General features: G+C 38.9%; 1 protein-coding gene and 2 non-coding genes across 3 annotated transcripts; 1 reads left to right on the forward strand and 2 right to left on the reverse strand.

The window, feature by feature from the left end:
* Window positions 1-4864: 4864 nt before the first annotated feature.
* On the reverse strand, window positions 4865-7116 carry LOC140175143 (uncharacterized). The gene is made up of 2 exons (XM_072202069.1): window positions 6688-7116; window positions 4865-5497 (listed from the first exon to the last, which is right to left on the reverse strand). Exons 1-2 carry the CDS (start codon window positions 7114-7116, stop codon window positions 4865-4867), a joined length of 1062 nt encoding a protein of 353 aa, XP_072058170.1.
* Window positions 7117-8751: 1635 nt separating this feature from the next.
* LOC112713220 (small nucleolar RNA R71) lies at window positions 8752-8858 on the forward strand. The gene has a single exon (XR_003158195.1). It is a non-coding gene; the product is annotated as a small nucleolar RNA R71 (small nucleolar RNA).
* Window positions 8859-15108: 6250 nt separating this feature from the next.
* On the reverse strand, window positions 15109-15212 carry LOC112713468 (small nucleolar RNA R71). The gene has a single exon (XR_003158441.1). It is a non-coding gene; the product is annotated as a small nucleolar RNA R71 (small nucleolar RNA).
* Window positions 15213-22876: the final 7664 nt, after the last annotated feature.

Genomic DNA, 22876 nt, shown 5'->3' on the forward strand with positions numbered 1-22876 from the left:
TGGGCATTTGGAGCGTTAGTGACAAAGGTGAGTGTCACTAACGCTCTCGAAGGTGAAACACACCCACGTTAAGAGTCACGTTAGCTATACTAATGTGAACTCTAACATAGGAACAAAGGGCACTAAGAAACGTTAGTGGGAAAAGTGATTCCAATTAACGTTCGCGAACGGGTATAAGCCAACGTTATTGGGAAAAGTGAGTCCCAATAACGTTGGCCAAAATTTGAGAAAGCAACGTTAGTGGTCACGTTAAGACCACTAACGTTGGATTTAACGTGGATATATGAGGTTGGAATGTTAGTGGGATTCGACCTCACTCTATTGTGAGTTTTACTTGACGACAATTCGGTATACTTGCCGAAGGGAAATTTGTTGAGAGACAAGTTTTCATGCATCAGCAACTATAGTTGGAAGAGTACGCTAGTTGAACTAAACTGAGTGTAGTTTGAGAATTACAGAAAATTAAATGACGGAAAAGTAAATAGCAGAAATTAAAGTGCAGAATCTTAAATGGGGATTTGGGGTAATGAGCATGAAAATAAATGACAGAAAATAAAGAGAATGGGTAAGATCAGAAATGGGGAATTCATTGGGCTCAGGAGATGTTGTATTCTCCAGATCAAGTTCATTTTCATCTCTTCCTCAATCAATGCATCTATTGATCTCCTTGGCAATCTTAGGTGATTAGATTCCAATTCCTTGGTAATCAAATCTCTCTAAGCTTGAACAATTGCCCAATACATTGATTTAATTTCTCATGGGAAGAGATGAAGTATGGTCACTGATTATACCACATGTATTTCCAAATCAAAGTGTTGGGAGGATTACATATCACTATATCTGCCCAGACCCCAATTTGGTCCAACATGAGTAAGCATTTCTAGCATGATCTCCTCATCCCTTTTCCAAGGCTCAGAGGAGATCCAATTATGGAGAGTTTCTTTTCCAAGACAACTAACCAATTGAATTAAGATCGAAAGCTTTCTAGTAAATCAAAAGAGAAGAAAGAAGAAGAGGATGAATACTATAATTGATCCATCAAATTACAACAGATTTCCCTAACCCAATGAAAGGGGTTTAGTTTTTCATAGCTCTAGAAATGGAAAATGGCAGAAAAGAATACATCCCAGCTAAAAGTGCAGAAAAGAAAATGTATAGATAGTAGTTCTCCAAAGTGCCAAGCTTCTCTATAGTTCAAAACTAATCCTATATATACTACTCCTCTTGATCTTCTAGTGAGTTCTTCAAGTCTTGGATGTGGGCGTTGGAACTTGAGTTGAAGCAGTTACAATCTTTAGTGGGCCCAGCTTGCAGAGAAGTATGAATTAGGCATGGGCGTTAGTGAAGTTAACGTAAAGTGACATTGTGGGTTCGAGAACGTTAGTGGCAATCACAATTTTCACAAACGTTCCAACCCCATATAGCCTACATTAACTCCAACGTTAGTGGCACTAACGTGACCACTAACGTTGCCTTGTAAATCTTCGCTAGTGTTATTGGGACTCACCTTTTCCAATAACGTTGGCTTATAACACTTTATCCCTACGTTAGAGTTCATGTTAGTGTAACTAACGTGGCTCTTAATGTGGTTATGCCTCACCTTCGAGAGCGTTAGTGACACTTACCTTTGTCACTAACGCTCAAAGTGCCCCTACTCTCCACGTTGGAGCTCACATTAACTAGGTTAACGTGGCCACTAACGTGGTAGTAATGCCATCTTCCAACGTTAGTGACAAAGGTGAGTGTCACTAATGTTGGCTCATCAATCTCAGCTCTTCGTTAACTTTCACGTTAGTGGTCTTAACGTGACCACTAACATGGGCAATGCTAGTTGATCCAACGTTAGTAACAAAGGTGAGTGTCACTAACGTTGGCATTGTTCCTCTCTTGCACGTTAGAGTTCACGTTAACTAAGTTAACGTGACTCTTAACGTGGCTCATTGCCAATTCTTAGAACGTTAGTGGTGTTGACGTATACCACTAACGTTGGAGCTTCCTTTTGTCTCCACATTAACTACCACGTTAACTTAGTTAACGTGGCAATTAACGTGGGCTTTTGATGGCTTCGCAGGCGTTACTGGTGATCACTTTTCTCCTTATCGTTGCAAGCTATTTACCATTCCACATTAGTGGTCACGTTAACTAGATTAACTTGAGTACTAACGTGGTTTTTCCCTGCTTCCTTTATCCTGAAATCAAGCAAATAAAGTGCATCAAAGCTCTAGCCAAAGTCATGAGATTATGCATCATCAATTTATCATTCAATTCTAGCAAAATCCTCATGGAATCATGTGAAATTCACAATAGTTGCTTGAATCAAGGTGTAAGTGTATTTTCATCCAAAACTTGCCTTATTCACTAAGAAAATGCATGAAATTACCTTAAAACAGTAAAAAAAGGGGTTAGTGAAACTGGCCTAGATGCCCTGGCATCACAACACCAAACTTAAAGCTTGTTTGTCTCTAAGCAAGTAATGAAACATAGGAAGAATGAATGAAAGAGCAAAAAGATAATATAGAAGTAGAATTCCTGGTTTATGGGGTTTCATGCATAGCAAGTTAGGTTCTTTCTTTGACTAGGTTTCAGGCCTTTATCAAATCCTTGGTCACTCTCTTGATTACATCTTTTGAGAATTCTTAATTGTTGATCCTTCCTTCTTTTTCCAAGGTTTATTGCATTCTTCTTTTGGCGAAGTGCTCTATAAGAGGGCGACTCTTTATGATAAGCTTTCAGTCAACACTCCCGAACCAGTTGGCTCAAGGTGCTAGGTGTTAAGACACCCCTACGGACTTACTCCCCTGACTCTCTTTCCCTCATACATACACACCACAGGCACATGGTTTGTTATTTTTCTTTCTTGAGACCTTGGTGTCTAGCACCTCTTTGGGTTACTAAGTATTTTGTAGCAAAGGTCACTCTTGATAGTGGACTTTCAGCTGATAATCCTGGATTAGTTAATCCAAGTTACCAAGTGATGAGGCACCCCTAAGAGCTTATTCATCCAAGCATATCCCTTGCACATGAACACCACAGACACATGCTTCAATCTTAAAACCCTTGGTGCCTAGCATTGTTTCTTATTGTGTTTCTTTCCTTTTTACTTTTATTGCTCTTTCTCTTTTCTTATTGGGATCTTATTATTTAGTTAGTCTCATAGGATGTGTTTCAAGCATAGGATTCAGGGTAGATAGTTGCCTTCTTTCCTTGTTTGGTGAACCAACTTAGCTTACTAATCATCCTACCACAAACATTCAGAACCTACTTCACGAAATAACTCCACTCTTGTTCTTTTCATAGCATTTTCTTTTTGATTAACTTAAAGGATAAGCATACAATTAAGAAAGGTGAACATGCGGAAAGGACATTAGACTAGTACACTTGGGTGTGAATAAAAAGGAACAAGCAGAGTATGAAGGTTCTATTCAATCATTTTTCAATTAGAGTTCTGCATTTCGAGATAGTTTGATACAACCTCATGTTGTATTCCTTGGTATTCTCATCCTAGCATTTGCATCCTTGTCTGTTTCCTCGGATGATGAGGTATGATCATTTCCTGAGATTGATTGAATTCCTGCAACACTATTGAGAGTTGCTTGTTTCCCCAAGCACTCAAAAAAAGGGTTAGTATGCATGTGTGCTTGTGAGCTTCTGAACTTAATTTGGTGTGTGAACACCAAACTTAGTTCTTTGCTTACTTCAACAAATTGAATGCATGCAGAAACCTTGTGTGCTTTTTATTAAGAAGCAACTATGAGTTAAAAAAGATAAACTATGCATTAGAGGTTAAACCTCTGTCAAGTAAGTTCTCTGGTTGCTAGAGCAATGTTTCACCACTGAAGGGTTGCAATGCACTCTTTAGCTGGATTTTTTGGTGGAATACCAAACTTAGAGTCCTATATTCACCCTTGAATTATTTTTGGTGTGTAACACCAAACTTAGCTCCTCACACTACAGAGAATCCAACTTGAAATTTTTATTGAAAGACTCATGAAAAGAGAATTACATCAGGTTGAATTGCCTCCCAACAGAGCGCTTTTTTTAGCGTCGCTAGCTCGACGGTTCTTTCCTTAGTTGAGGTTATACTTCTGTTTGGGGGTTTCCCCCATGCTGCCCAAATAGTGTTTAAGTCTTGTCCATTCATAGTGAATCTCCTCTTTGAGCCTTCTTCCATGATTTCTATGTGTCCATAAGGTGAGACTTTTGTGACTAGAAAGGGCCCCGACCATCTTGATTTGAGTTTCCCAGGAAAGAGTTTCAGTCTGGAGTTGTAAAGAAGCACATATTGCCCTTCTTCGAAACTTCTTGGTGCCCGGTTAAGATCATGTCTCCTTTTTTCTTTTTCCTTATAAATCTTGGTATTTTCATAGGCTTGAGACCTAAACTCTTCCATTTCTTGAAGCTGCAAAACCCTCTTTTCACCAGCAGCAGTGCTGTCTAGGTTCAGTGTTTTGAGAGCCCAGGAGGCCTTGTGCTCCAGCTCTAATGACAAGTGACAGGCCTTGCCGTATACCAGTTGATATGGGGACATCCCAATTGGTGTTTTGAAGGCTGTTCTGTATGCCCAAAGAGCATCATCTAGCTTCTTTGCCCAGTCCTTTCTTGATATCCCCACAGTCTTTTCCAAGATCCTTTTCAACTCTCGGTTGGATATCTCTGTTTGCCCACTTGTTTGGGGATGATAAGGTATGGCAACCTTATGCTTCACCCCATATCTTAAGAGTAGGATTTCCAATGGTCTATTGCAGAAATGGCTCCCTCCATCACTGATGAGGGCTAGTGGGACTCCAAATCAGGTGAAGATATTCCTTCGAAGAAAGTTTATGACTACCTTGTTGTCATTGGTTGGGGTTGCCACGGCCTCCACTCACTTAGATACATAGTCTACTGCCACCAAGATATACTTTTTCGAATATGAGGGTAGAAATGGTCCCATGAAGTTGATCCCCCATACATCGAACAGTTCAAGCTCTAGAATGTATTGTTGTGGCATCTCATTTCTCTTGGGTAGATTGCCAGCCCTTTGGCACTCATTGCAGCTTCTCACCAATTTCTTAGCATCCTTGAAGATAGTGGGCCAGAAGAACTCACATTGCAGTACCTTTACGGCAGTTCTTTCTCCTCCAAAATGACCTCCAAAACTAGCACTATGACAACTCCACAGGACCTCTCGTCCTTCTTCTTCTGAGATGCACCTCCTAAGGATTCTATCTGAGCATTTCTTGAAGAGATAGGGTTCATCCCAAATGAAATACTTAGCATCATTAATGAGTTTTCTTCTTTGATATTTGTTGATTCCAGGGGGTAAGTCACTGGCTACTTTAAAATTGGCAATATCTGCAAACCAGGGTGCTTTGTGAACCATCATTAACTGTTCATCCGGAAAAGACTCATTTACACTTGTATCATGGGTATCATTCTTCTCACAAGGGATTCTGGATAGATGATCTGCTACCTTGTTCTCCACACCCTTTTTGTCTCTAATCTCGATGTTGAATTCCTGCAATAATAAGATCCATCTAATTAGTCTTAGTTTTGATTCCTGTTTGGCAAATAAATATTTGGGTGCTGTGTGATCAGTGAAAACAATAACTTTAGAGCCAATAAGGTATGATCTAAATTTGTCAAATGCAAAAACTATTGCCAGCAACTCCTTTTCAGTGGTGGTATAATTTCGTTGAGCATCATTGAGGACCTTGCTGGTATAGTATATGACATGCACCAAATTCTCTTTTCTCTATCCTAACACTGCCCCAACTGCAAAATCAGATGCATCACACATCAATTCGAATGGTAGATTTCAATCAGGTGGGGTGATGATAGGGGCAGAGGATAGCCTCTTTTTCAAGTTTTCAAATGCTAGCATGCATTTCTCATCAAAGATAAATGGTGTATCAGACATGAGGAGATTGCTTAAGGGCTTGGCTATCTTTGAAAAATCTTTAATAAACCTTCTATAAAAACCAGCATGTCCCAAAAAATTCCTAATTGCCTTGATGTCACTTGGTGGAGGTAATTTTTCAATTAGCTCCACCTTAGCTCTGTCTACCTCAATTCCTTGGTTAGAGACTTTATGGCCAAGGACTATTCCATCTGTCACCATGAAGTGACACTTTTCCCAATTCAAGACTAATTGGTCTCTTGACATCTTTTTAATACCAAGGCAAGATGGTTTAGGCAATTAGGAAAGGAATCTTCGAATATTGAGAAGTCATCCATGGAATCTTCAATGAACTTCTCTATCATATCTGAGAAGATGGAAAGCATGCAGCGTTGAAAAGTTGTAGGTGCATTACATAGCCCAAATGGCATGCGCCTGTAGGCAAACACTCCATAGGGGCAGGTGAATGATGTTTTCTCTTGGTCTCTTGGATCAACCACTATTTGGTTATATCCTGAATAACCATCTAAAAAATAATAGTATGCATGTCCTACAAGTCTTTCCAGCATCTGATCCATGAAAGGGAGTGGGAAATGATCTTTTCTTGTGGCTTCATTGAGCTTTCTGTAGTCAATACACATCCTCCATCTTGTGACAGTTCTTGTAGGGATTAGCTCATTTCTTTCGTTGGGCACCACAATGATTCCTCCTTTCTTGGGAACCACTTGAACTGGGCTGACCCATGGGCTATTTGATATAGGATAGATTACTCCTCCCTACCACAACTTCATGACTTCTTTCTGTACTACTTCCTTCATAACTGGATTTAACCTTCTTTGGGGCTGAATGGAAGGTTTGGCATCCTCCTCCAAAAGTATCTTATACATGCATATGGCTGAGCTGATTCCCTTCAAGTCAGCAAGTGTCCCTCCAATGGCATCCCTATGTTTTTGTAAAACTTGAAGCAACCTTTCCTCTTGTTCTTGGCTGAGGGCTGAGTTTATGATCACTAGATAACTTCTATTTTCTCCCAAGTATGCGTACTTGAGAGTGGGTGGCAGTGTTTTCAGCTCAAGTTTGGGTACTTCTTTTCTTTCATCCTTTTCTTCTAGTGTGCCTTGAACATGCATTTCAGTGGCCGCAGCCTCTTCGCTTGATGTTAATTCTTCTTCTGTTACTGCGTCAAGTTCTTCTTCAAGAGTTACTTGCACCAAAGCCTCCACCGAATCCAACCTCATACATTCTCCCAATGAGTTGTGTGGGTAACTCATGGCCTTAAACACATTGAATGTCATTTTCTCCTCATGTAATCTAAGGACCAGTTCACCCTTTTGGACATCAATAATGGCTCCGGCAGTGGCCAAGAATGGCCTTCCCAGGATGATGGAAGTCTTAGATCCTTCCTCCATGTCTAATACTACAAAATCTGCTGGAAAGATGATGTCTCCCACCTTCACTAACAAGTCTTCTACTATTCTATGGGGAAACTTGAATGATCTGTCTGCTAGTTGCAGGGCTATTCTTGTTGGTTTAGCTTCCTCTATCTTCATTTTTTCATCATTGCTAAGGACATTAGATTTATGCTGGCTCTTAGATCACACAGAGCCTTTTCCACTATGATTTCCCCTATGATACAAGGGATTTGGAAACTCCCAGGATCCTTTAATTTCTGGGGTAATTTGTGTTAGATGATGGCACTACATTCTTCGGTGAGTACCACAGTCTCATTGTTCTTCCAGCTTCTCTTCTTGGTCATCAATTCCTTCAAGAACTTGGCGTAGAGTGGCATTTGCTATATTGCTTCAGCAAAGGGTATGTTTATTTGTAGTTTCTTGAAGATTTCCAAGAATCTTGAGAATTGGTTATCCTCTCCCCTATTTTTTAATTGCAGCTGTTGGGGGTATGGAGCTTTTGAAAGGCATGGTTTGAGCGCTTCTTCTTCTTGGTGTGACTTAGGGATGGAGATTCGAGCTCCCTCTTGTCCCTTGTCTTCTTCATCCAATTTCTTCTCTGGTGGTTTCTTATGGATCTCCTTCAATTCCTCCCCATTTCTGAGGGTGATGGCTTGACATTCCTCCTTTGGTGCTGAGTTAATATTGCTGCAATTGTTGTGTCCAGGGGTTTGCTTGAATAAGAACTCAATCTGTGTTTCAAGTTTCTTGATGGCAGCATCTTGATTCTGCATGTTGGATTGCACTTCTTCCCGGAAAGCTTTACTATCTTGAATTTCTCTACATAGATTTTTAAGTAGAGCCTCAATCTTTGAAAGTCTATCCTCTGTTAATGATGGTGGGTTGAGATTAGGTGGTTGAGAAGGGTGGTTAGGTGGTTGTTGATAGGGTCTCTGTGAGGTATGTTGGTGAGTTACATTGTTGTTGGAGTTGAGGTTATGGCGTCTCTGGTCTTGACCTTGGTCTTGTTGATTTCCCCAACCAAAGTTGGAGTGATTTCTCCATCCAGAGTTGTAGGTTTTGGAGTATGGGTCATGGATTTGTCTAGGTGAGTTTCCAACATAGTTGGCTTGTTCCTAGTCACCTTCTTCTCCTATATTCACTCCTTCTTGAGCTGGTGATGAAGTGATGACTGCTGCAACTTGGTTTTCCTTCACCTTCTTGGTGAGATCTGCTAGCTGCTTGGTGATCATCTTATTTTGAGCTAGCAATGCATCCATGTGGTTCAGCTCCATTACTCCTCGAGTGTTACTTCTTTCAGAGGCATAGAAGTAGTCATTCTCAGCTACTGTTTCAATGACATCTATGGATTTTTCAATGGTTTTCTTCTTGTTTAGAGAGCCCCCTGATGAATGATCTACAACCTTCTTTGACTCATAGGAAAGACCTTCATAGAAAATGTGAAGTTGAACCCATTCATTGAACATATCTGGTGGGCATCTTCTTGTTAAGTCCTTGAACCTCTCCCATGCCTCATAGAGAGTCTCACCATCTTGTTACCTGAAAGTCTGCACCTCAGCTCTTAGCCTATTAATTCTTTGAGGAGGGTAGAATCTTGCCAAAAATTTATTCACCACATCTTCCCATTTTGTCAAACTCTCATTTGGAAAGGATTCGAGCCACTTGGATGCCTTGTCCCTGAGTGAAAAGGGGAACAACAGCAGCCTATAGACATCCGGGTGGACTCCATTAGACTTCACAATGTCACAAATTCTCAGGAAAGTGGTTAGATGTTGATTGGGGTCTTCTTGAGTACTTCCTCCAAATGAGCAGTTGTTCTGAACTAGGGTGATGGGCTGGGGTTTTAATTCAAAGTTGTTGGCATGTGTGGTGGGCTTCTAGATGCTACTTCCACAGTTTCCTGGATTTGGATTGATGTAGGAGCCTAGAACTCTCCTTTCTTGCCCAGCATGATTTGCAGGACTTTCTCTAGCATGGTTGTGAGCTTCTTCTTCATGATTGTTTTCCAAGTTCTCTTCCGTGTTGGGTTCAAAGTACTCTTCCTCTTCCTCAGTCCAAACAACTCCTTTCCCTATTGCTTCCCTCCTTAATCTCCAGAGGGTTCTCTCAGGTTCTGAATCGAAGGAAGTTGAGGTTCCCCCTCTTCTCCCTGTCATACAACTAACAAAACACGCAGCAAGAGATAAAATGAAGAGGTTATTCTTGTTAGAGTGATTGTTAGTTTGAGTGATGCAAATTATCAAATAGTTAGATGGGTAAGTGAGCAGAATTGAAGATAATAACAAAGAAAGAAAGAAAAATAGAGAGGGTATAGAGGATGAGGAAGAAGTTAAACAAAGTGAAAATAAATGACTGAATAAAGTAAACAAACAAGGGAAAAAATGCTCAATCTAGTGAGCTTCCAACTTAATCATTGTTGATACATAATCAATCCCCGGCAATGGCGCCATAAACTTGATGCATGAAAACTTGTCTCTCAACAAATTTCCCTACGGCAAGTATACCGAATTTGTCGTCAAGTAAAAACTCACAATAGAGTGAGGTCAAATCCCACAGGGATTGATTGGTCAAGCAACTATAGTTGGAAGAGTATGCTAGTTGAGCTAAACAGAGTGTAGTTTGAGAATTGCAGAAAATTAAATGACAGAAAAGTAAATAGCAGAAATTAAAGTGCAGAATCTTAAATGGGGATTTGGGGTAATGAGCATGAAAATAAATGACAGAAAATAAAGAGAATGGGTAAGATCAGAAATGGGGAATTCATTGGGCTCATGAGATGTTGTATTCTCCGGATCAAGTTCATTTTCATCTCTTCCTCAATCAATGCATCTATTGATCTCCTTGGCAATCTTAGGTGATTAGATTCCAATTCCTTGGTAATCCAATCTCTTTAAGCTTGAACAATTGCCCAATTCCTTGATTTAATTGCTCATGGGAAGAGATGAAGTATGGTCACTAATTATACCACATGTATTTCCAAATCAAAGTGTTGGGAGGATTACATGTCACTATATCCGCCCAAACCCTAATTTGGTCCAACATGAGAAAGCATTTCTAGCATGAACTCCTCATCCCTTTTCCAAGGCTCAGAGGAGATCCAATTATGGAGAGTTTCTTTTCCAAGACAACTAACCAATTGAATTAAGATCGAAAGCTTTCTAGTAAATCAAAAGAGAAGAAAGAGGAAGAGGATGAAAACTATAATTGATCCATCAAATTACAAAAGAGCCCCCTAACCCAATGAAAGGGGTTTAGTTGTTTATAGCTCTAGAAATGGAAAATGGCAGAAAAGAATACATCCCAGCTAAAAATGTAGAAAAGTAAATGTATAGAGAGTAGTTCTCCAAAGTGCCAAGCTTCTCTATAGTTCAAAACTACTCCTATATATACTACTCCTCTTGATCTTCTAGTGAGTTCTTCAAGTCTTGGATGTGGGCTTTGGATCTTGAGTTGAAGCACTTACAATCTTTAGTGGGCCCAACTTGCAGAGAAGTATGAATTAGGCATGGGCATTAGTGAAGTTAACGTTAAGTGACATTGTGGGTTTGAGAACGTTAGTGGCAATCATAATTTTCACTAACGTTCCAACCTCATATAGCCTACGTTAACTCCAACGTTAGTGGCACTAACGTGACCACTAACGTTGCCTTGTAAATCTTCACTAGTGTTATTGGGACTCACCTTTCCCAATAACGCTGGGTTATAACCCTTTATCCCTACGTTAGAGTTCACGTTAGTGTAACTAACGTGGCTCTTAACGTGGTTATGCCTCACGTTCGAGAGCGTTAGTGACACTTACCTTTGTCACTAACGCTCAAAGTGCCCCTACTCTCCATGTTAGAGCTCACATTAACTAAGTTAACATGGCCACTAACGTGGTAGTAATGCCATCTTCCAACGTTAGTGACAAAGGTGAGTGTCACTAACGTTGGCTCATCAATCTCAGCTCTTCATTAACTTTCACGTTAGTGGTCTTAACGTGACCACTAATGTGGGCAATGCTAGTTGATCCAACGTTAGTGACAAAGGTGAGTGTCACTAACGTTGGCATTGTTCCTCTCTTCCACGTTAGAGTTCACGTTATCTAAGTTAACGTGACTCTTAACGTGGGTTGATGAGCGGATAATTTATACGCTTTTTGGCTACTTTTAGGGATGTTTTCATTAGTTTTTATGCTAAATTCGCATTCTTGGACTTTACTATGAGTTTGTGCATTTTTTTGTGATTTCAGGAATTTTCTGGCTGAAATTGAGGGACCTGAGCAAAACTCTGATAAAAGGCTAACAAAGGACTGCTGATGTTGTAGGATCCTGACCTCCCTGCACTTGAAATAGATTTTTTGGAGCTACAGAACTCTAAATGGCGCGCTCTCAACGGCGTTGGAAAATAGACATCCAGAGCATTCCATCAATATATAATAGTCCATTCTTTATTTGAGATTAGATGACGTAAACTGGCGCTCAACACCAGTTCCATGTTGCATTCTGGAGTCAAATACCAGAAACACATCACGAACCAGAGTTGAGCGCCAAAAACACGTTACAACTTGGCGTTCAACTCCAAAAGAAGCATCTACATGTGTAAAGCTCAAGCTCAGCCCAAGCACACACCAAGCGGGCCCCGGAAGTGGATTTCTGCATCAATTACTTACTTCTGTAAACCCTAGTAGCTAGTCTAGTATAAATCTGACATTTTACTATTGTATTAGACATCTTTGGTCTTAGTTTTATTCTATTATTCATCTTAGGAGACTATTGATCACATTTTAGGGGCTGGCCATTCGGCCATGCCTGGACCATCACTTATGAATTTTCAACGGTGGAGTTTCTACACACCATAGATTAAGGGTGTGGAGCTTTGCTGTACCTCGAGTTTTAATGCAATTACTACTATTTTCTATTCAATTCAGTTTATTCCTGCTCTAAGATATTCGTTGCACTTCACCATGATGAATGTGATGATCCGTGACACTCATCATCATTCTCACCTATGAACGCGTGACTGACAACCACTTTCGTTCTACCTCAGACCGAACGCATATCTCTTAGATTCCTTAATCAGAATCTTCGTGGTATAACCTAGAATTGATGGCGGCATTCATGAGAGTCCGGAAAGTCTAAACCTTGTCTGTGGTATTCTGAGTAGGATTCAGGGATTGAATGACTGTGACGACCTTCAAACTCGCGATTGTTGGGCGTGATGACAAATGCAAAAGAATCAATGGATTCTATTCCGACATGATCGAGAACCGACAGATGATTAGCCGTGCTGTAACAGAGCATTTGGACCTTTTTCACTGAGAGGATAGGATGTAGCCATTGACAATGATGATTCCTTACATACAGCTTGCTATGGAAAGGAGTAAGAAGGATTGGATGAAGGTAGTAGGAAAGCAGAGATTCAGAAGGAACACAGCATCTTCATACACCTATCTAAAATTCCCATCAATGATTTACATAAGTATTTCTATCTTTATTTTCTGTTTATTTAATATTATTATTCGAAAACTCCATAACCATATATTATCCGCTTAACTGAGAATTTCAAGATGACCATAGCTTGTTTCTTACCAACAATCTCCGTGGGATCGACCATTACTCACGTAAGGTTTATTACTCGGACGACCCAGTGCACTTGCTGGTTAGTTGTGCGAGGTTGTGAAGAAAGTGCTGAGTTATAAACGCGCATACTAAGTTGAATGCCATTATTAGAGATCACAATTTCGTGCACCAAGTTTTTGGCGCCGTTGCCGGGGATTGTTGGAGTTTGGACAACTGACGGTTCATCTTGTTACTCAGATTAGGTAATTTTCTTTTCAAAAAAATTTTCAAAAATCTTTCAAAAAAAAATTTCTTTATTTTCGTTTTTCAAAAATATAATTTTTGAAAAATACAAAAAAAGAAATTAGAAAATCATAAAATCAAAAAATATTTTGTGTTTCTTGTTTGGGTCTTGAGTCAAATTTTAAGTTTGGTGTCAATTGCATGTGTTTAAAAATTTGTGCATTTTTCGAAAACTCATGCATGGTGTTCTTCATGATCTTCAAGTTGTTCTTGGTAAGTCTTCTTGTTTGATCTTGATATTTTCTTGTTTTGTGTTTTTTGTTGTTTTTTATATGCATTCTTGCATTCATAGTGTCTAAGCATGAAAAATTTCTAAGTTTGATGTCTTGCATGTTTTCTTTTCTTGAAAATTTTTTCAAAAATATGTTCTTGATGTACATCTTGACATTCAAAGTATTATTGGTGTTCATCTTGATATTCATAGTGTTCTTGCATGTATTATGTTTTTTTATCTTAATTTTCATGTTGTGAGTCATTTTTGGTGTTTTTCTCTCTCGTCATTAAAAATTAAAAAAAATAAAAAAATATCTTTTCCTTATTTTGCTCATAATTTTTGAAAATTTGAGTTGACTTAGTCAAAAATTTTTAAAACTTATTTATTTCTTATAAGTCAAGTCAAATTTTAAATTTTAAAAAATCCTATCTTTTCAAAATCTTTTTCAAAACTCAAATCTTTTTCATTTTTTTATTATTTTCGAAAATTTTTAAAATTTATTTTCAAAATCTTTTTCTTATCTTTATTTCAAAATTTCGAAAAATTTACTAACAATTAATGTGATTGATTCAAAAATTTGAAGTTTGTTAATTTCTTGTTAAGAAAGGTTCAATCTTTAAATTCTAGAGTCATATCTTTTAGTTTCTTGTTAGTCAAGTAAGTAATTTTAATTTAAAAAAAATTGAGTCATTTCCAACCATATCTTTTTAATCATATCTTTTTATCATATCTTTTTAAATTTTATCTTTTTCAAAAATTTGATTTTAAAATGTCTTTTCCAACTTCTTATCTTTTCAAAATTGATTTTCAAATCTTTTTTAACTAACCAATTAACTTTTGTTTATTTTTTATCTTTTTCAAAACCACCTAACTAATTTTAGCTCTCTAATTTTTGAAAATTACCTCCCTCTTTTTCAAAATTCTTTTAATTAACTAATTGTTTTGAATTTTAATTTTAATTTTAATTCTTCATTTAATTTTCGAAAATTACTAACCCTTTTTCAAAATTAATTTTCGAATTCTCCCCCTCTCATCTTCTTCTATTTATTTATTTATTTACTAACACTTCTCTTCATCTCAAGAATCTTAACCTATCTTCACCCTTGTGTTTGGATTCTTAACTCTTCTCCTTCTTCTATTCCTTTCTTCTTCTACTAACATAAAGGAATCTCTATACTGTGACATAGAGGATTCCTCTTCCTTTTCTGTTCTCTTCTTTCTCATATGAGCAGGAACAAGGAAAAAGGCATTCTTATTGAAGCTGATCCTGAACTTGAAATGACTCTGAAGAGGAGACTAAGAGAAGCTAAATTACAATAATCCAGAGACAACCTTACTAAAATTTTCGAGCAAGAAAAGGATATGGTAGCCGAAACCAACAACAATAATGCAAGGAGGATGCTTGGTCATTATAATACACCCACTTCCAAGTTTGATGGAAGAAGCATCTCAATTCCTGCCATTGGAGCAAACAATTTTGAGCTGAAACCTCAACTAGTTGCTCTAATGCAACAAAACTGCAAGTTTTATGGACTTTCATCAGAAGATCCCTACCAGTTTTTAACTGAGTTCTTGCAAATCTGTGAGACTGTTAAGACCAATGGAGTAGATCCTGAAGTCTACAGGCTCATGCTTTTCCCTTTTGCTATAAGAGACAGAGCTAGAACATGGTTAGACTCACAACCTAAGGATAGCCTGGACTCTTGGGATAAGCTGGTCACGGCCTTCTTGGTTAAATTCTTTCTTCCTTAAAAGCTGAGCAAGCTTAGAGTGGATGTTCAGACCTTCAAGCAAAAAGATGGTGAATCCCTCTATGAAGCTTGGGAAAGATACAAGCAGATGACCAAAAAGTGTCCTTGTGACATGTTTTCAGAGTGGACCATGTTAGATATATTCTATTATGGTCTGTTTGATTTCTCTAAGATGTCACTGGACCATTCTGTAGGTGGATCCATTCACCTAAAGAAAATGCCTGCAGAAGCTCAGGAATTTATTGAAATGGTTGCAAATAACCAATTCATGTACACTTTTGAGAGGAATTCCGTGAATAATGGGACGCCTCAGAGGAAGGGAGTTCTTGAAATTAATGCTCTGAATGCCATATTGGCTCAGAATAAAATGTTGACTCAGCAAGTCAACATGATTTCTTAAAGTCTGAATGGATGGCAAAATGCATCCAACAGCACTAAAGAGGCATCTTCTGAAGAAGACGCTTATGATCCTGAAAACCCTGCAATGGCAGAGGTAAATTACATGGGGGAAGCCTTTGGCAACACCTATAACCCCTCATGGAGAAATCATCCAAATTTCTCATGGAAGGGTCAACAAAAGCCTCAACAAGGCTTTATTAATGGTGGAAGAAACAAGTTTAGCAATAGCAAGCCTTTTCCATCATCTTCTTAGCAACAGACAGAGAATTCTGAGCAGAGCACCTCTAACTTAGCAAATATTGTCTCTGATCTGTCTAAAGCCACTTTAAGCTTCATGAGTGAAACAAGATCCTCCATTAGAAATTTGGAGGCACAAGTGGGCCAGCTGAGTAAGAAAGTCACTGAAACTCCTCCTAGTACTCTCCCAAGCAATACTGAAGAGAATCCAAAAAGAGACTGCAAGGCCATTGACATAATCAACATGGCCGAACCTAAAGAGGAAGGAGAGGACGTGAATCCCAATGAGGAAGACCTCATGGGACGTCTCTCAAGCAAGAAGGAGTTCCTTATTAAGGACTTAAAGGAATCTGAAGGTCATATAGACACTATAGAGATCCCATTAAACCTCCTTCTGCCATTCATGAGCTCTAAAAACTATTCATCCTCTGAAGAGGATGAAGATGTAACTGGAGAATAAGTTGCTCAATATCTAGGAGCTATCATGAAGCTGAATGCCAAGTTGTTTGGTAATGAGACTTGGGAAAGTGAACCTCCCTTGCTCATTGGTGAACTAGATACATGGGGTCAACAAACTTTACCTCAAAAGAAACAAGATCCTGGTAAATTCTTAATACCCTGTACCATAGGCACCATGACCTTTGAAAAGGCTCTGTGTGACCTAGGGTCAGGTATAAATCTTATGCCACTCTCTGTAATGGAGAAGCTGGGGATCATTGAGGTACAGTGATGGGAAGCAGAAGCTGGTGAATTAAAAATTATTAAAATGATTATGTTGCAAGTATAGTTATTAATTCACTAAAAATCTGCCTATCAATTTAGAAATATGTCACAGAGAGTTTAAATTAAAATTACTAGGAGTTTTAAGTTCCAGGTCGTCTCCCAACGAGTTGCAGAGAAGTGTGCTATCTTATTAATCAGATGTTCAAGAAGTTGAGTTGAGTAAATTGGGATTTAATTTGAGGGAAATTAAATAATATGAATAAAAGCCTTGACTGGGAATTGATTGGTTGGGATCTCTATCATTGATGGAGTGATTTTTAAGATTAATTTATAATTAATGGTTGCTCTGTTTGGTTATCCTTTACTAGGTAAGGGAAAGTCAAACAAGTTGAATTACTGGATCTGTTCACAAGTTACAACCCACTTAGTTCAAAGGGATTGGCGTCGGTGACAGGATGGTAATTCAGCAGTTAACCCAATTACAAATTTTCTTTCAATCCTTCCAACTCAAGAGTTCCCTTTTAATCAATTCCCCATCAAGTAATGAAACTACTCACGCATTGTAAATAATAAATCCATAAAACATGAAAGGGAATAAAAAAAGACATAGTTATTGAAATTGAAATTGAATGAAAAAGAAATAATCCTTGCATTAAATAATCATAAGAGTATCTGAATGACAAAATTGAACAAAAATAAGGGACATGGAAGAATAGAACCAAGTTAAGAAGACAAACTAGAGTGATGAAGTCTTGATGAGGAAATAACTCTTCTCAATGTTCCAATGCTAAGATCAATTAAAGATTAAAATTAAAACTAGAGAGAAAAACATAAGAGAGAAAACTAGATCTCCAAACTACTGAATGAATGTATGTTGTTTCTAGTCTGCTGTTTCGGGCGGAAAATTGGGCCGAAATAAGGTCCAAAATTGCCCCCCAGCGAATTCTGCAGATTATGCAGATCGCACATGTCACGCGATCGCGTCATCCATACGGACGCGTCGCTTGCGCTTTTTCCTCGCCACGCGTTCGCGTCGTCCACACTACCGCGTCGCTTGCGCTTTCCAATCCGCGCGGCCACGTAAGCCATGCGGCCGCGTCACTGCGATTTGCGCTCCTTCGCGCGGTCGCGTGAGCCATACGACCGCATCATTTCTCGCTGGTTATCTTCTCAAACTCTTGTGTTCCTTCCATTTTTTCTAGCTTCTTTTCTAATCTCCAACTTATTCATGCCCTATAAAGCCTGAAACACTTGACACAAGGATCACGGCATCGAATGGAATAATGGAGAATTAAAATTAAATAATTAAGGTCTCTAGGGAGCAATTTTCAAACATGTACTAAATTTAGGAAGGAAATCTAAATGCATGCTAAATTAATGAATAAGTGGGTAAGGATCATGACAAAATCACACAACTAAACACAATATAAACCATAAAATAGTGGTTTATCAACCTCCCCACACTTAATCATTAGCATGTCCTCATGCTAAATTGAAGGAGACAAGGAAATAAGTATGAACATGTAGAAACTCATGAAATGCAATGCAATCCTACATATATAAATAAATGCAGCTATATGATTATTGTCCACTTGATCAAAAGTAAATAAGCCCTTCAAAACAATTACAAATCAAATTTCACTAATTCTATCATTATAAAATAAAACAGATAAAAGTGCAAGAAGATAGCTTATGAAAGCAAGAAACATGAAAATTCAAGCATCGAACCCTCATTGATAATGTATGTACACTCTGATCTTTAGTGTATAGGGTAATCACTCTACTCTTCTCTAGTCTTGTTTTCTAACTTTTGTTTTTCTCCTAACCAATCAACAACAATTAATATACCAATGCAAACATCATGAGGTCTTTCCAGGGTTATAATGGGGCCAAGGTGCAGGTAAGGGTATACATATGGTTAAGTGAGCTTTATAAATTGAATCTTTAATTAACCTAAGCTCTCACCTAATATACGTATACTCTATATACTTTAAATTCATGCCTAGCTACCCATAATTCCCTTTTTCAACCCATACTCATGTTTCAACTTTGTATTTTAATTCTATCATATGTGCATTGATTTTTGAATTCTGAATTTAACATTGGGGTAATTTTGTCCCCTTATTTATTTATTTATCATCTTTTTTTTTTTGAATTGAAATAAATAAAGCTTATCAATGCACATAGATTTTTTTTTTCAATTCTTATAGTTTCACACGAGTAGGTATCCAAATTCCCTTTAAATTTTTATGACACATTCCCTTAACAACTTTTGTTCCCACAATTTCCCATACTTAACTAGTACACACAATTCTATCTTAAGCGAACCAAAGATTCAATTTGGGATATGCAATTGTTTTTCATCTTAAGGTTAGTAATGTGGTAAAATATAGAACAAATGGGGTTTTTAAAGGCTCAAAGTGGTTAACAAGGGTAATTGAAAAGGGTAGGCTTGATTTGGATAAGTGAGTTTAAACAAATAATGGCCTCAATCATGTGCAAGCATGTAAATATAATAAATATTGGACATATAAGATAAAACAAAATATAGATTACAATAATAGAGAAGTAAACACACAAGAATAAAATAATTATGGTTAAATAATGTAACCATACATAAAGGCTCAAATCTTTCACAGGTTGTGTGTTCTTTAGCTCAAACGTCATGTTCTTTATCTCCACAGTTGGGACTATCATGGCTCCCGGTGCTGGTAAAAGAAGTGGAGTCCGGAGTGTCTGAGTCCTTGAATTTGCCCATGATTAGCTCCTTGAGGTATGTGAATCGGCGCTTGTTACGGCGCTCTCTCATCTTAGCTTTCTGTTCATGCCGATCCAACTTTTCAAGTATCTGCTGGAGCAATTTCTCAGTTGTAGATGCTTGTGGTGTTGAAGAAGGAATATCTTCAACTGGCTCAGTATGCTAGCTTGTAGTGGTTGCTGAAAGTCTGAGCTATTTCCCGTTAGGGACATATTAATCATCCCGTGGAAGCATGGCTTTGGTGTCCCCAGCTCTGTAGGAGACTCCGGCAGCTGAAACAAGATCTGAGACCAGGGTGAGAAAAGGTAGGTTGCCCGCGATTCGCACATGCTCCATAGCATTCCGGATGTGTCTTGAGAGATTCAGAGGTTGGTCTGTAAGGATGCACCACAGTAGAACAGCCATGTCTACAGTGAAGGAGGACTCATGAGTGCTCGAAAAGACATAATGGGACATGATCTGTGCCCATATGTGAGCCTCCAAGGTAAGTGCGGAAGCCAAGATTCCCTTAGGCGGGTACAGCGGTATCCGTAGATCCAACGGCTGCCAGGTAATGCAATGACTCCGAGGACGGAGTCCCAGTCAAGTTGGTATCTCTGGCGCTGAAGGGTGGCTTCTTGAAAAGCGTCCATTCCTGCTGGAAAAGGGGGAAGACTCAGAGCTTGCTGGATGGCCTCTTCTGTAATGGGCACTTGCTTCTACCGGACATAAACAGACTGCAGGGTCGGTATGTAGAAGTTGGAGTAGAACTCAACTACCCAAGAGAGATTGACCTTCCTCGGCTGTCTCCGTAAGAAACCCCATTGTCTTCGTTCAATTTGTGGCTCAACAAAGGTGGCAATATAGGATGGGAGGATTAGAAGGTATTCATTGTTATAGTTCCTTTCTGCTAGGATAGGGAACATCTGCTCACAGTAGCGATTGGGAAATCGCGCAGCGTCCTTTGCTGGAAAGGCTTTCTCCTTTTCGTCAACCTTTATTATCCTCTTAACTCTTTTTGTTGAGGGCTTGACTGTGGTAGAAGAAGGCTCTGCCACTAATGCTCTTTTAGTTCCTCTTCTTGCTGGTGGTTTGGAAGTAGCTTTCTCCTTTCCTTTCATGGTGGCCATCCTGAAAGAAGGGAAGAGAAAGGAAATTAAATGCAAAGAGATAGAGCAAAGAAGAGGGTAGTGTAAGTGATAATCAATGCACAATAAGGATAAATGGCAGTAACACATTGTCCGGATTACATGTGAAAAGCTCATCAATGGAAATATAGCAAGTGCATGTAGGACAATGGAATGCGAGAGGTTTATTGGCATGCAGGCAAAGGCATAAGTAGCATATATCAAACATTCAATGTCCAAATTAGATTACCATTTGTAACAAACTAGCCATCACGTTTGTATTGACAATTAAATTTAATTAATAAAATATGAAAGGGAATTTGTGAAAAGCAAGCATTGCATATTAGAGTAGAATAATGTGAATAAGTGCATAATGCCATATGGGCTTTTTCACAAACACATAGCATGCATGTAGAATAAGCTCTTGAAAGTATGAATTTGAACATGCAAGCATTCCCTTAAAAAGTAATATATATGATTGTCAAACAAATTTACAACAAACCATAAGCATATAATGATAAATAATGACTCACATAAATAGATAACACCAAGTAAAAAGGAAAAGAAAAGAAAAGAAAGTAAGAATAATGAAGAAAAGAAAAGAAGATAGCATATGAAAATAAGAAGAATAGTAGAAAGTGGGAAAGAAGAAAAGAAAAACCTTGTTAATGTGGGTGAGAGAGATAGAGAATGAAAGGTGAGATAGAAAGGGGAAGGGAGAAAGAAGAAAGAAGGTGGGAAAAGAAAAATTAGGATTTGGGAGATAGGAAGATAAGATAATTTGGCAACTTAGGTTGAGCTGTGCGGCGCATGCGACGCGGCCGCCGAGGGCACGCGCTTGCATGAGTGTGCTCCAGGTAGGGCGACGCGATCGCGTTGGTCACGTGGTCACGTGACCTATGTTGCGCTGCTGGGGCGAGTGCAGCCTTGCTCCAGCACAACTCTCTGTTCAATTTATGTTAATTGCCAAAATCGGGTGACGCGATCGCGTCAGTCACGCAATCGCATGAGTGTGTATTATAAAATGAACGACGCGGCCGCGTCACCGACGCGATCGCGTGACAAGAATTGTGCTTCTAGCACAAATCCAGCATCACTCTCGCACAGAATGTGAATGTGCACCCTTTTACGTCGAAAACTCAGGGCATGCAGCCACATGGGGCACGCAACCGCGTGGGAGGCCATGATTTCCATGCGACGCGGTCGCATCAGCGACACGGTCACGTGAGGTAATTTGTGCCATTGGCACGCCTCTAGCGCGGCTCCTGCATAACTTTTTGTTCATTTTTATTTTTCTTTACTCTCCCTGCCACGCGGACGCGTCGCGCGGCGAAAATTTTTTTTTTTAAATAAGGACATGTAAGTGTAAAAACATGAAAGTATTAATAAAGAGAAGAGTCATTGAAGAAGAAAAAACTAAAAGTGAAGAAAAGAACGATCATACCACGGTGGGTTGTCTCCCACCAAGCACTTTGCTTTAACGTCCGTAGGTTGGATGCTTCATTAGCTCAATCTGCTGTTATGTGGGGATCTTCCAAGCAGAAGATCTCGAGCTCCTTATTTTTCTGCACCTTCTCACCATGGTACAGCTTCAGGCGGTGTCCATTGACCTTAATAAGTTTAGAGCTTGAAGGATGGCTTAGGTGATAAACTCCGTACGGTTCAGCCTTCTCTACTCTGTATGGACCTTCCCATTTTGATCTTAACTTACCGGGCATTAGCCTTAGTCTAGATTTGTAAAGGAGAACAAAATCTCCAAGTTGAAACTCTTTCTTCTTGATGTTTTGATCATGTACATCTTTCATTCTTTCCTTGCAAATTCTAGAATTCTCATAAGCTTCTAGGCGAAGGTTCTCCAGTTCATGCAGTTGCAACTTCCTTTCAGCTCCAGCATTCTCAATTCCCATGTTACACTCTTTAACTGCCCAGAAGGCTCTGTGTTTGATTTCAACTGGGAGATGGCAAGCTTTTCCATAAACCAAGCAAAAGGGACTCATCCCAATGGGTGTCTTGTATGCGGTTCTATACGCCCACAGTGCATCTTGTAGCCTGGTGCACCAGTCTTTCCTGTGAGGCTTTACTATCTTTTGCAAGATACGCTTAATTTCTCTGTTCGACACCTCGATTTGCCCATTAGTTTGAGGATGGTAAGCTGTTACAACTTTATGGATTATCCCATGCTTCTTCATCAATCCTGTTAGTCTCCTGTTACAAAAATGGGTGCCTTGATCGCTCATGATCGCTCGTGGTGATCCAAAATGGCATATAATATGGTTTCTCACAAAGGAAACAACAGTGTTAGCATCATCAGTGCGGGTAGGAATTGCTTTCACCCATTTGGAAACATAATCTATAGCTAACAGTATATAAAAATATCACTAGAATTTGGAAATGGACCCATGAAGTCAATGCCCCATACATCAAAAATTTCACAGAAAAGCATATATTGTTGAGGCATCTCATCCCTTCTGGATATATTACCAAATTTCTGGCATAGGGAACAAGATTTACAAAACTCAGCAGTGTCTCTAAAAAGAGTAGGCCACCAGAATCCA

Source organism: Arachis hypogaea, chromosome 9 (assembly GCF_003086295.3).
Source record: "Arachis hypogaea cultivar Tifrunner chromosome 9, arahy.Tifrunner.gnm2.J5K5, whole genome shotgun sequence".
Taxonomy (NCBI): Eukaryota; Viridiplantae; Streptophyta; class Magnoliopsida; order Fabales; family Fabaceae; genus Arachis; species Arachis hypogaea.

Excerpts from the sequence above, each read along its gene's own strand:
- LOC140175143 (XM_072202069.1), bottom strand. The coding sequence starts at position 7,116 with ATGAGGTTGGATTCGGTGGAGGCTTTGGTGCAAGTAACTCTTGAAGAA. Across the intron at positions 5,498-6,687 it reads TAAATCCAGTTATGAAGGAA|GAATTCAACATCGAGATTAG; the intron begins GTAGTACAGAAA and ends TTATTATTGCAG.